This window comes from Microtus oregoni, unplaced genomic scaffold (genome assembly GCF_018167655.1).
Source record: "Microtus oregoni isolate MIOR12 unplaced genomic scaffold, Mior012 000018F_ref0000195, whole genome shotgun sequence".
Classification (NCBI taxonomy): domain Eukaryota; kingdom Metazoa; phylum Chordata; class Mammalia; order Rodentia; family Cricetidae; genus Microtus; species Microtus oregoni.
In genome coordinates, this window is record NW_024543077.1 from 1,228,242 (window position 1) to 1,242,378 (window position 14,137).

Below are 14,137 nucleotides of genomic sequence, written 5' to 3' on the forward strand. Positions count from 1 at the left end.
CTCAGTGATTAAAAGCACTGGCTGCTCTTCCAGAGGACCTGAGTTCCATTTCTAGTACACAAGGCAGCTCACAGTTGTCTGTAACACTAGTTCCAAGAGAATTGACACTCTCATATAGACATATGCAGGCAAAACACCACATTTAAAAAAAAAAAAGACCTCCTAAGGGCTGAGGAGATGGGTGGGTGAGTAAGCACTTACCCAGAAAGTTTGAAGACCTGAATTTGGGCCCCCAGAATCCATAGAAATGTCAGGTGCTTATGGCAACCTGCCTATAATTCCAGCCTTGGTAGGTGGAGACAGTCCCCAGGTCCAGCAGCTAGTGAGCTAGCCTTGTCAGCAGGCTCTGGGCTCGATGGAGAGACCCTGCCTTAGTGAAGGATTCCTAGCAAGAACCTCAGTCTGGCTTTGACATACGCTCAGCACACATGTATGCGTCCCACCCACATGTATATTCATATACATGCAAACATGCATAAAAACATTTGTGTAATAAAATATACACACACATAGGGAAATGGGGGAGATAAAACAAACTGGGGAGGTAGCTTAGCAATTAAAAGCACTTGTTGCTCTTGTGGAGAACTAGACTTGATTCCAAGTACATACCGAATGGTGGCTTATAGCCACCTACAATTCCAGTTCCAGGGGATTTGACATGCTCTTCCGACCTTCACGGACACTAGGTATGTATGTGATGTATATACATGCATATAGTAGCAGTCATCACGTAAAATAAATCTTTAAAAAGTTCCAAAGGTGGGGGCGGGGCGCATGACTCCTAAAATTCAGCAGAGAAAAGACGCCCTTTCAGAGATAGACCGACGGTTCCCATCTGCTCCCACGTACTTAGGGTGCAGCCCAGTTGCTAGAGTGATGCTTAGCAATGTGTGAGGCTCGGGGTTGGAGCCTGGGGTGAACCAGATGTGGTGGCGCACAGAGGCAGGGCAGTCAGAAGTTCAGGGTTATCCTTGTCACAGAAGTGTGTGCGGCCAGCTTTGTCTTTATGGGAGTGTCTCCCCTCTCACCCCCTCCAAATTAAATAGATAAAGTTGCAAAGAGACATTTCAGCAGAAGATGTTCAGGAAGTACATTTTCTGGAAAGATGCTCAATTTCATTAGTCAGGACTTTGTTTTGAGACAGGTTTTGTGTAGGCAAGGCTGGTCTCAGACTTGCTGCATAGCCAAGACTAGCCTTGGCCATCTAGCATACTCCCAAGGGCTGGGATTAAAGTTGTTACCACCATACCTGGCAAAAAAAAACAGTCTTAAGCCAGCAGTAAAATACCTTCTATACCTTAAGGTATCTATTTCTAAGGCAGGGCTATGACAATGTTAGGCGGCAACTCAGTCCCTTCCACCTTCTTCAGGAGAATCTTTTGTGTCCTCGGACATCTAAAAGTCGGTTTGCTGTATGGCTTAGAAGCCTCACTTGTACAGGGACTCAGATACTTTTATGCTGATGGTTATTGCTGTGTTATTGACTAGAGTCTACGGGTGGAAACAAGATATTCATTAGAGATGCATTCTAAAGGAAAACCTGAGAAAGAGGAGCAGGGACAAGTATTCTGTGATCTCATCACATGGACATTCTAGAGTAGGAACATTTATGTAGTCTGAAAGTGGATTATAAGCTTGCCCAAGGCCGTGTGAGGTGAAAGGATTTCATGGTTAAGGCAGTTATTTGAGTTGTGAAATGGTGTGTGGGTGTGCCCGCACACTTGGGAATTCATGCCTGATGAGTGTACGTTCACGTGGAGGTCAAGGTTCATGTTAGATGTGTTCCTCAGTTGCATTCTCCACATTATTTTTTAAAGTAGTCTGTTACTGAACCTAGAGTCACTCAGCTAGGCCGTGTCACCAGTGAACTTGGGAATCCGCCAGGCTGCCTCTCCAACACTGGGATTATGAGCGCCCTGGCTTTTTTTTTTTACATGGGTGCTGAGGTCCGGACACATAGCTTCAAGCTTTCAAAGCTTGCACTATTTCTCTACCCTAAGAAATGTTTAAAAATAAAAAGTAATAGTGGCTGCTCAAATCCTGAGTAAAATTAATAAATTTTATTAATGTGGAATATATAGTTGAAAAGGTTTAAAAGGGTAAATTTTATCTTAAAACATGTTATATATAAAATAAACTTAATATATGTATATAAGCATCCACAATAAATAAAATCTAATATAACAGGTTTCTCTAGATTTAGCAAGACTCTTAGCTTCAAAATATTCACTTTTGGTGCTGGAAAGAGCTCAGAAGGGACAGAATCTCATCACCAAGGCTGTGACCGACCACTTGACACAGAGAACTAGCTTCTGAAAGTTGTCCTCTGGTCTCAGGATGCATACTGTGGTGCATGCATGCATGGGTGCAAGTACACACTCATGCACACACAGACACGCAAATCATTAAATGGAAACACATCATCTGTAAAAAACAATCACTCTCAGACACAGGACTAGCTGGGAGAGAGGGGACTGACATGGATGGGAGGAGAATGGCAGACGGTTACAGAGAGGTCGATGTGGCCACAATGCATCACCTACCCTACAGTAAAGACAGTGGAACACAGCCCCTAAAGCAGTAGGTTATATATTTAGTTTGGGGGTTTGGGGAGATGGGAGGACCCAGGGTTGGTTCCCAGCGCCCACATGATTGCTCACGACTTGCAGCTCCAGTCTGGAGTGTCTGGAGCTGTGTTTGGTCTTTACGTGCACTGCAGGCACATGGCGGTGTGTATTCCTGCAGACAACACACTCATTTGTAGGAATAAGATAGAATAAAACAAATGGTAAGCATTATGAAATGCATCATGTAAATATATAAAAGCATAATGAAATCTATTATCATATTAATATATGCTAATAACATTCCAAATTCACTATCATCCTGGACGTAGAACATAACATTAGAAGTGGTTTAGCTAAATGTGTGGTTAATCCCCAGAAAATAAAATTGGGAAATTAAAATGAATCAATAATTAATAACTGTATTTACATCTTAAACATGTTCCATCCTCATGACTGAAGCTAGTATTGGAAAACAATATTTACCTACATTTTAAAGATTATTGGCATATTTTTTTAACCACCTCTTTTAACTCCGGCTTGTGTTCTAATTGATTCTTCTTATGGCTTTCTAGAATTCTTTTCAGGTTTGCATATATGTAATGGAGGCATGGCACAGCGAGTATGTGATTGGCACATTCCTTATCTTTTATTTGCCCCAAACCTCCATTTACAGAAGAAGAATCTGCAAGTACAAGTCGAACAGGTGGTTGAGTCCACAAAGTCTCCCTGCTGTGGGGAGAGGCAAGCTTTGAATCAAGCTGTGTGCTTTTAAACCTCTATGGAAGTCCAACCCTCCATCAGTAGACAGACAAAAGTGATCAAAATCAGGGCAAAAATTAGTGAAATGGGGTGTAAGAGAAGAATATAAAGGACCAGTGAAAAAATGTGGGTTTTTTTGTAGTTTTATTCTTAGGGTACACGTGTGCATGTGTGTGTAAGCCATTTCTGTGTGGGCGTCCATATAGGTCAGTGCCTCCGTTCACTTTGATATTCTCTCTCTCTCTCTCTCTCTCTCTCTCTCTCACACACACACACACACACACACACACAAATAATAAAAGCAGTTTTCTATGCTCCAGCTCCTTGATGGGTAAAATGTCACTACTCCTTCTGTTCACAAATGTCACTACTTGAATAAACCTTTTTTTAGGTTTCTCTTCCTCCATTGGCTGTATTGTTATTTCTGTGTTCTTATTTTTGTAGACTGTCGGTCGGTTGGTTGGTTGTTGGTTGGTTGACTGATCAGTTGGATTTCTTGGTACAGAGACCATTTCTTTTTTGTCATCGGTTGGTTTGACTTGGCTTAGGACAAGATCTATGTATTTCAGGTTGGCCTCAGACTGGCCCTGTAGGATGCTGTTGAGCTCCGACCCTTGCCCCAGCCTGCCAGTGCTAGGATTGCAGGTGTGCGCTGCCATCTGGCTTAGCAGTGCTGGAGGTCGAACTTTCGTTCAGGCACTGTCAGCCGAGCTCCACACGCAGTCCCCAGAGATCACCTCTTAGTTCACCTTTCCTGCCTTGCACTAACGTGAGCTGAGCCACTGCAGCCCTCCTGGACATTTACGGTGCCAACAGTGTAGAGAAGGTCATGGCTTAGTTTTGGTAAGGAAAAATTTAAAAACCTGTAAAAATACAAAACTAGATCTCTTGGTACATGAAATACATGTTTAACAGTTAATAAGAGTAATGCCGATATTCCTAAATTATTAGGCAAAATACAGCTTCTTTGCCTCATTTCTTTCCCAACCCAGTCGAACATTTTAGATTTTTTTTTTTTTTTTTACATTTATAAAGTTGCTGCTTTTTCCAGGTGTGGTGGCACATGTCTGTAATCTTAGGACTTCAGCGAAGAGGCAGAAGGTCAGGAGTTCAGAGTCAGCCTCAGCTTCATAGTAAATTTGAGGCCATTGTGTGCTACATGAGACTTTCTCAAAATAACACGATTAAAACATTTTAAAATAAGCCGGGCGGTGGTGGCGCACGCCTTTAATTCCAGCACTCGGGAGGCAGAGGCAGGCGGATCTCTGTGAGTTTGAGGCCAGCCTTGTCTACAAGAGCTAGTTCCAGGACAGGCTCTAAAGCTACAGAGAACCCCTGTCTCAAAAACTAAAAAAAAAAAAAAAAAATTAAAATAAATTAGACAGTGTTTTTGTGTTGTGTATGTATTTACAAGGAGTTCGCAACTTATCTTAATTTTAAAACATTTTACTACTGGAAAGTGAAAGCCGTGCCTTTAGGCCCTGCTCCAAAGCTACAGAGAACCCCTGTCTCGAAAACTAAAAAAAAAAAAAAAAAAAAAAAAAAAAAAAAAAAAATTTAAAATAAATTAGACAGTGTTTTTGCTGTTGTGTATGTATTTACAAGGAGTTCGCAACCTTTCTTAATTTTAAGACATTTTACTACTAGGCCCTGCTCCAATTGTCTAGTTCCCGTCTCCCCTGGTATCTGAGTTGGTTTTCTCCTGCTGTGCAGTTTCTGACAAGCAGCTTAGAGAGAAGGAGTTTGTCCTACTGCTGAAGTCAGGCAGCAGGAGCTGGAATCCGCTCTTCCCATGGTATCCAGTCAGAGATGGCATCCTAGGCTCAGTTCTCCTTCTGCATTTATCTGGGCTGGGATCCCTGCTAGGGAATGGTACCATCTGCAGTGGGTTGTCCTCCCGCCTGTTTATAACCGGGATAACATGCATGTCCTGATGATGGAAAGTCTGTCAAGCTGACAGCCTTGATCATCACACCTACCAACTGCTAACCTGTTTTCTGTCTCTGAATTTGAGTTTCAGTGCTTTAGACATTCTGTATACATGGGAATCTATAGAATCTTCTTGTAGGTATCCTTTGGTGTAGTTTCTTGCATTAGCCTTTTTTCCAGATTCATCCTGGCAGCCATATGTATATCATTTCTTTATTTTTGTTGTTGCTGTTTTGCTTTTTTTTTTCTCCTTTCTTTTTCTTTGTGGGGTGGGCAGTGGGGATAGGTCTAAGCCTTCCCACTCTGCACAGCTGAGTCACATCCCCGGCTATGCTCCATCCTTGTCATGGCTCTGTAAATTTCCATTGTGTGGACCAGTCTTTTGTTTTCGGTTCATCTGTTGATATTTGGGTTGTTTCTACCTATTAACTCTTGGGAACAACAGTGCTCTTTCTTCCATGTTTTACTTTTTCTATTTAAATTCTTAGAGTTACTAAGTCGTGTACTAGGTAACTCATTGTTAGTGTTTGAGAAGCTAGCCACCCGTCTAGTGCTGCCGTAAACATCAGCACTGTTAGTACTGGGAGCTGGAGTGACACCTGTCCAGGCCCTGTGTCGCCTGTGCGTTTCCTTTAACAGCATCTGTCAGGCTTTTGTTTACTTTGATACATTAATATAGACACATCTATATATACACAGAACAGCGCTGTCAGAGTTGTGGCATATCAGGAAGTGGGGAATTTATCCTTTTTGTGAAGCTTTCGCCATTTTCTATATAGTTCTTATCACAGTGTTTTCCTGCATTGACCTCCTGGTTTGTTGTTGTTGCTGTTTTGTTTGTTTGTTTGTTTTTTCCAGTTGGTAAAAGATGGCACTAGGGAAGGCTGGGAGAGGTAACCCTTCTAGGATGTCCATCCTAAGCTTATTCCTGGATTAAGAGGGCTCCTAAAGCTGTTTCTGTTGTCTGCTTGTGTGTTTCTCTCTGTTTTAGCCAATGCCCTGGCTCCAGAATAATTTCTCATCTTATTAGTTCTATTGCTCAGAGCTTTGTTTTTACTATTTGTTTCCTAATTTGCAAAAAATAAAACAACAGTAAAAACGATAAATTGCGTAATTGTTTTATGTCCACTTAACAGTCCCTAAGATCAATACTATTGCTGTGTGTGGTGTTGAGCACTTGGGAGGCAGAGGCAGGCATTGTCTGAGTTCAAGGCTAGCCTGGTCTACAGAGTGAGTTCCAGGACAGCCAAGGCTACGCAGAAAAACCCTGTCTCGAAAAACCAAACAAACCAAACAAAAAGGATTATGATCATTATTATTCTTAGTCTCCTCTTATTGCTGAAAACAAATGACCGGATAAAAACCACTTGGTCAGAGAAGTCACACTCTTGGAATTCTTCAGAGGAATCTCTCCTAGCTTCTAAGGAATGAGTCTAAACCAAGAATTCTCCTGTGATGATTGCAGAGAGTTTACTTCACTAACTGTGTTGTGTGAGACCAGGTGTCTCTGTGTCGTGAAGGCTCTCCTGAACCCCTGTGCAGATCACATGCGTGACTGTCCCGCACCGCGCCCCCCCTCTGTGCTCTGTGTGCTGGCACCCAGTTCACAAGCTTCGGGCAAGGGGCTGGAGGTTAAAATACAGACACACACAGACAGAGAGACAGCCACACGGGTCATTCTTGAATTCCCCAAGAATGCCCCCTTTATTGTGTTCAGGGGCAGATTATATAGAGATAGCCACACCCCAGCCAAAGCCACCAGAAACCACTCTCCTGCCATGAGGAACTCCTGAAGGTCTCGTGCTCAGAGCAGCTGTAGGCACTCAGATCAGGGGATTACAAGAAATTCAGGATCTGGGGTCTCACTGCTCCCAACACGTGACCTCACACCCAGACCGCATTGACTGTCGAGTGGAATGTGTCCGTGTCACCCCTTCTGTCCCTTACGTGGCTCTGAATTATGTAGGGAAAGAATCCTGATCCTCCCAAGGTTAAGTCTATCACCGAAGCCTTCAAATGCGGAGCAGCGGTGTTTGCACTGGTCACTGGTTTGAAGAGAGGCTCTGTTAAGTGTAGTTATAGAGTCTGACGTGGTTGTGAACTTCCTTCTAGTGTTAGAGATAAACAGACTGCTACTCTTGCCTTAACAGAAATTCAGCCTTTAGAGAGATGATCAAATAACTACTCTCATGTGGAAAAATACCCGTAAAATACACTTAAAGTTGTTGAATACGGTAGAATACAGCAGAGATTATTTTTTTCAAGTTATTGTTGCTGCTTTTTAGATTTATTTATTTTTTATACATATGAGTGTTTTGCCTGCATATATGTATGTGTACAGTGTGTGTGCCTGGTGCCCTCTGAGATTGAAAGAGGGCATCAGATCCTTTGGGACTAGAGTTATAGATGTTTGTGAGCCACCATGTGGGTGCTGGGAACTGAAATGGGGGCCTCTGCAAGAGAAGTAAAAGCACTGAGCCATCTCTCCAGCACCAGGTTCTGTCTTAGTTATTATAGGCATAGTATTAGTAAATGTTTCTGTGACTCTAAGCATTATGAATTATAGGTTGGAATTGGATTGGCATGTCATTTCTGAACTCTTTCCTCTATATATGTGTATTAATAAGAATACAACATAATCATAGAAGACAACCAGTATTTATTGCCATTCAACTTGATGATCCTATGACAAAATGGCTAGGAAAACCAACCTAAATAAGGACAGATTTATTTTGGCTCTTAGTTTCAGAAGTTTTGGTGCACGATCTCTTGGCCCCACTGTCTCTGGGCCTGCAGTGAGACACAGCATCATGTTGGTGCGTGTGGTGCAGCAGTCTTTTTCATCCTCTGGGAAACAGGGATGACCGTATGCCTTTGAGTGACCAGCTTCTACAGCTAGCCCTCACCTACTCAACTAATAAGCGTTCAGTACCTGAGCTATTGGGGAGCATTCCAAATCAAAGTATAACAAATGGCAACCAAATTTGTTTTCATGTATTAAGCTATTCATTTTCTCTTACAGATATGCCAAGAGTTTAACAGTGCCTGGGCGTGGGAGATGGAGAAGAAAGGCTATCTTGAGATGAGCGTGGAGTGCAAACTAGCACTCTTAAAGGTGATGCATGCGTTTTCTGTTGTAGTTATGTTTTTAAAGTTGACTTTTACCCCTAAATTACAAAGTAAAGAAAGCAAGACAGTTCAATGAGTAAACATACTTCCACCAAGTCTAACACCCCAAGTTTGCATCCCTGGAACCCCATGGCAGAAGGAGATGTGACTCTGTCTTCACATGCACACCCACATGTCCGCAAGTGCACCCACAAATAAGTGGATTACCACAGGTAACAACAGAGTTTGAAGGAAAAAGAAATTTAGTGTGAGTGCACACGATGTAATCTCAGTAATTGGGAGGCTGATTCAGGAAGATCTTGAGTTTGAGGCCAGCCTGGGCTATTTCTTATATCCGAACAGAGGGCAGGAGGTGGGCAGTAGGGTGGACATTTTATTTTTAGAGGAACATTCTTGATTTTCAGTGTCTATTCTGGGCTGGGGAGGTAGCTTTGCAGATAAAGTTCTTACCTGACAAGCATGGAGATCAGAACTCAGATCCGCAGAACCCACTTAGAAGCCAGGTGGTGCATCAGCCTACCTATAGTCCAGCCTTGGGAGGCAAACTGGACAGATGGTACTCCCGCAAAGCCTGGAGCACAGGCAGGGACCCTGACTCAGCAAAAAGTGGAGAAAAGTCTAAGAATCCAGCTTCACATTAGCCACTGCCTTCCACACACACACACTTGCAAAGAGTGCACATGCACGTCTCACACATAAAAGTCAGTTCTTGTCTTTACTATTTTTAAGGACTGTCTTTACAGTGTATCCAGTTTTAATTATTTCTGATTGGCGATACAGTAACAGAATAGGGAAGCAGTTGCTTTGGGTGTTTGGTTCACTGTTCCAGTTGTCAATCACTATATACTACAGACTGGTAAATAAACAACAATAATAATAAAAATAACAAATAATTAATCATTAGTAAAATTTTAAGTACTCATTGCTTTCCAGATAACTAAGTGCATACCACTGTGTTAAAGCCTTCATGTAACCAAAAGTATTGTTAAAATGGGTCATCTGAGTCTCAGCATAGGGTTGCTTCTACGCTTGAGTTTTCTTCTGTTTCTTTTTATTTCCCACTTACTAAGCCATGGTCAGTAGAGGGACGCGGCTGCTGGGAGAGAGTGAGTGACCTTCGTGACTGCCTCTCCACGGCACTGTATCGGTTGCATCCTTACTCAGGAGGCCTCAAGGGCTTTTGCAATTCTCTTTTTGTTCGTTTGTGATCCTTTTTTTGTTTGTTTTTTCGAGACAGGGTTTTTCTGTATAATTCTGCCTGTCCTGGAACTCGCTCCGTAAACCAGGCTGACCTCAAACTCAGAAATTCGCCTGCCTCTGCCTCCTGAGTGCCAGAATTAAAGGCGGGTGCAGCACTACCGCCTGGCTAAGTGATTCTCAATACACACCAGATGTGTATGAGATAAGACATGGCGAAGGAATAGCTGTCACTGTATTGTGAAATGCTAACTGCTCTTCTAGCTCACTGAAAAGCCTACTGGATGCATAGAACAGACCTTCTGAGCACCTGTTCACTTAGCACTTATATTTGTGTTTTTATGTGTCTGAACCTGGATTACTATTTTGTCTTAAATTCTCTGGCTCAAGCAGTCCTTCTCCTGCAGCCTTCAGAGTAAAGGGGAAAAAAATTAGGATTTAAAAAAATACTGCCTAGAAACAAAACATGAGAGTTTGCTCAGAAATGTTTAAGTGGAATGACACAGTGATTCAGCACCCCCCCACTGGGCGTGAGTCCTGTGGGAATGAAGCCAGTGCTAAACCCATACTCGTGTTCTCATGTACCCTGCAGCAGTAATCACAATAGTGGTGAACCTTAGTGAATATGAAATGCATGGTGCACATAAACATAATGGGATGCTTTGTAGTCTGAAAACAAGTGCTGGTCTGTGGCTTAGGTCTGAAGATGTGAGCTCCATCCTGGGACCCACATGGTGGAAGGTGAGAACCTGTTCACACTTGTCTTCTGACCTCTACATGCAAGCATGGCACATGGATGCCTTCCCACACACCTACAGAAAATAAGTCAAAATATAATTTAAAACATTTTTAAATCAGGAGGTTATTATATTTAGTAAGCCAGGCTCAGGAAGAAATTACACCATGTTCTCATTTTAACATAGAGCCTTAAAGAACACAGAATACACCCATGGTGAGCCCTGGTCAGTGGAGTAGCAGTCAGACTGGAGAGATTTGGGGTGAACTTACAAAGTCTCAATTAGCTGTGTTGAAGGTGACACTGGAAAGTGATTGTAATTACGTAGCTGAAAATAAGCGTTCTCCTAACAAAGTATGCTTGAACAAATCATTCTGCATTGTCTATAAACCATATATGTATGATTTTTATTTGCCAATAATATTAATTCTTGAAAAAATGAGCTAAGATTTAAATAGAATGTTATATAATGGTATAATTGAAGCTTTTAGTGCACATAAACTTACCATTTTAGGAATATAATTTATATATAAGTGGTTGTTAAAACTCTACTCTTGTGTAAAATTAAAATGTTACATTCAAATTTGCCTATTATGTTGATTATTTCAAGCAGATTCTACATAAGAAACTGGAAGAGTAGTGAAGAACAAATGAACTCTGTGATCTTGCTGTGTCCCTGACCACTCCTGAAAGGGCAGGATGCTTGTTGGAGAAGTGTTTGTATGGTATTTTAAACCACAGTGTAACTGTTTTTCAGTATCTCTGCGAGTGTCAGTTTGACGACAATCTTAAATTCAAGAACATAATTAATGAGGAGGATGCTGAAACTATGCGTCTCCAGCCAATTGGGCGGGATAAAGATGGCCTCATGTACTGGTACCAGTTGGATCAAGACCACAATGTCAGAATGTACATAGAAGAACAAGATGATCAAGACGGCTCTTCTTGGAAATGCATTGTCAGGTACAGCATCTTTACTTCTTCTCTATTGGAATGTGATCTGTGAGTCCAGAGCGGTCTTCTTCTTAAGGAGAATTGACAAATGAATTTAAACAGCGTATCATTCCATATCAGGACATATGCTTTTGCTCAAAATGTTATAATCTGAATGTTAATGAATAAAGTATATGCATGGAAGAAAATATTCTTTGCTATGAATGTAAGAAAAGCATTGTTTAGTTCTCTGAGTATCTCAGTCTGAACAGTTTATCTGCCGTCTCTTTCTTGCAGTTCTGAAGTGTTTGCTTTTGTTCTATAGCCTTACATTTTTATTTCTCATTTGAAATCTTACATCTTGAAATGTTTCGTCTTTTGTTTTTTTAAGTAGGTGAGTGATGTCGAACCTTTGCAGATTATGTTTGTGTTTTTAATTTTCTATCTTGCAGTTTCATCATTTATCAATATTTCACTAGTAGCCACATTAGTAATTTTAGAAATGTTACTGATTGATAAGGTAGGGAAGGCTCATATATGCCTAACTGCTGGCTGTAAGGAGCTGCAGGACGTGAGCCTTCCCTCTTTTTGTTCTTAGCATGTTTTCATTAGTCATTACTAATCCATTCACAACATTCATTTTCTTAGTAAAGTACAGCTTTCATTCTAAAGAGTAAGTGTGCGTTGAGGGAATTCACAGGTGTTATTAGCAGTTACTGCACGGTTCTTTTTTTCTAGGTTCCTCAACGAAAGTAAGCGACAAACTCCTAAGACATAATGCATTCACGGTTGTTCTCTGAATGTAGACTTCATGTGTTCTGCTGCAAGGTGTACTTCTCTCCAGATAGTGTTGCATACTCAGAAAAAATATTCTCTCCTGCTTTGTATATCAAAAAATATATTGCCAGGCGGTGGTGGCACACGCCTTTAATCCCAGCACTCGTAAGGCAGAGGAAGACAGATTTCTGTGAGTTTGAGGTTTGAGGCCTGCCTTCCAGGACAGGCACCAAAAACGACAGAGAAACCTTGTCTTGAAAATCCAAAAAAAGAAAAAAAAAGGAGAGAAAAAAAGTACAGCACAGAAAAGTAATCATGTTTACTGTTCAGTTAAAACAATTTCTCATGCACACTGTTCAGTGTGTCCATGATGTGGTTATTTTAGTTAATATGTGTATTTACGGATCCATCTTTTACCACATATAGGCATATTCCCAACAGTTATGTTCCTGTGCTTCATTAACTTTTGCATATGCTTCTGTGCATTGGTGTGCATGTATGTTGTATGTGTGTGAGCACACCTTGTACATTAATTCAATTGCCTTCCACCTTGTTCATTAAGGCTGGACTCTCAGTTGAAGTCAGAGCTCTCCAGTATGGCTAGTATGGCTAGCCAGCTTGCTTCAGGGATCGCCTATCTCTGTTTCCTGAGTCTGGGATTCCAGGTTCTGGGATGCCATGCCCACTAAGCATTTCTGTGGATTCTGGCTGTGAAAACTCTGGTCCTCATTTTTTCCTGGCAAGCACTTTACCCACTGAACCATCTTCCCAGCCTTATGTTATGATAATGCTGCCTCCCTCCAAGCTGTTACGAGAACTATATGAAAGACTACACTGGGACCATATTGTATGCTCGGTGAACATTTGCTCTTTTCTTCCCCTTTTTAAAAAAAAGAATATGTCACATTAAAAATAAATTTCTTTATTATTGTATGTGTATGCGTGTGACACATGCATGTGCCACAGCTTACGTGTGGAGGTCAGAGGACAACGTTGGGGAGTTGGTTCTCTCTAGGGATTGAACTCTGGTCCTCAGGCTTGCGCTGCACACAGTGGACCACAGACCCTTGCTCTTCCTTCAACTTCCTAACCCCAGACGTGACACTGGTGTTTTTGTTAAAGAAGTACTTATCAGCTGATGGTTAAAATTCTCGTAGTGTTTCTCGCCCCTTTCAGCCATAACTAACTTCATTTCTAGTTGCTTCTGGCTGCAGAAAACAAGGACCAGCTGCTGGGGATGTGGCAGTTCCTTGAGTGCTTCTTCAGATACTCAGTCTTGCATTCAGTCCTGGGGGACACTTTCTTATTAGCCTAGGTGGAAACTGGAGGGTCAGAAATTCAGGGTTATCCTTGGCTACACCGCATATTTAAAGCGAGCCTGGGCTACGACTTTGTCTCGAAAAAGAATATGAAAATCACACAGAACCAAAACATCAAAACCCAAAACTAAACCAAAATTACCTTTTCATGTGTTAGTCTGTATTTCTGGTAAACATGGAATAATGTGTCTACAGTCTGTGTACAGAAGGAGCGCCCATGAAGAATCCCTGAGCAGTTTTCTCGTGTTGACTGTAGGGATTTGTTTAGTGAAGTTGTAGCAGGTTGTTTTTAGCCTTTATGAATGAATGAAATTGATGTTGGCTAGCCTTGAACTCACTGGGACTGTCTGCTGCCTCCTGAGTGATGAGATTAAGAAGGCATGTGCCGCCAGTCCCACATGTGTTATTAATCATTGTGTTCAGGAGCTCTGACCACACAAATGTAGACATGTTTGGACCATTTAGAAACACTGACTTTAGTTACTAATGTCTGCTAATCCAGGTTTAGACACGTGGTGAACATAGGTTTCTTTACTTCACTAGGCGGACTTGGTGGGCACCATACTAAAAAAATTCAGAATATGAGGGCAGTGAGTAGCTTCACTAGGATTCCTAGCTGGGTTCTATGCATCTGTGAAGTCTCATATGTTGTATAGAGTGTATCTTTTGGATAACATTGGTTTTCTTTAGTTTTTGTTTTTTCCAGACAGGGTTTTTCTGTGTTGCCGTGGCTGTCCTGGACCTCACTCTATAGATCATCTGGCCTTGAACTCTTAGAGATTTACCTACCT

At 41.7% G+C, this 14,137-nt stretch overlaps 1 protein-coding gene across 1 annotated transcript in view; it reads left to right on the forward strand.

Moving 5' to 3' along the window:
• Window positions 1-14,137, forward strand: part of LOC121458740 (remodeling and spacing factor 1-like) — a 101,575-nt gene that overhangs the window by 47,254 nt on the left and 40,184 nt on the right. The window contains exons 3-4 of the mRNA XM_041668050.1: window positions 8,278-8,370; window positions 11,075-11,280. Coding sequence (XP_041523984.1) covers window positions 8,278-8,370; window positions 11,075-11,280 — 299 coding nt within the window. The remainder of the gene's footprint in view (window positions 1-8,277; window positions 8,371-11,074; window positions 11,281-14,137) is intronic.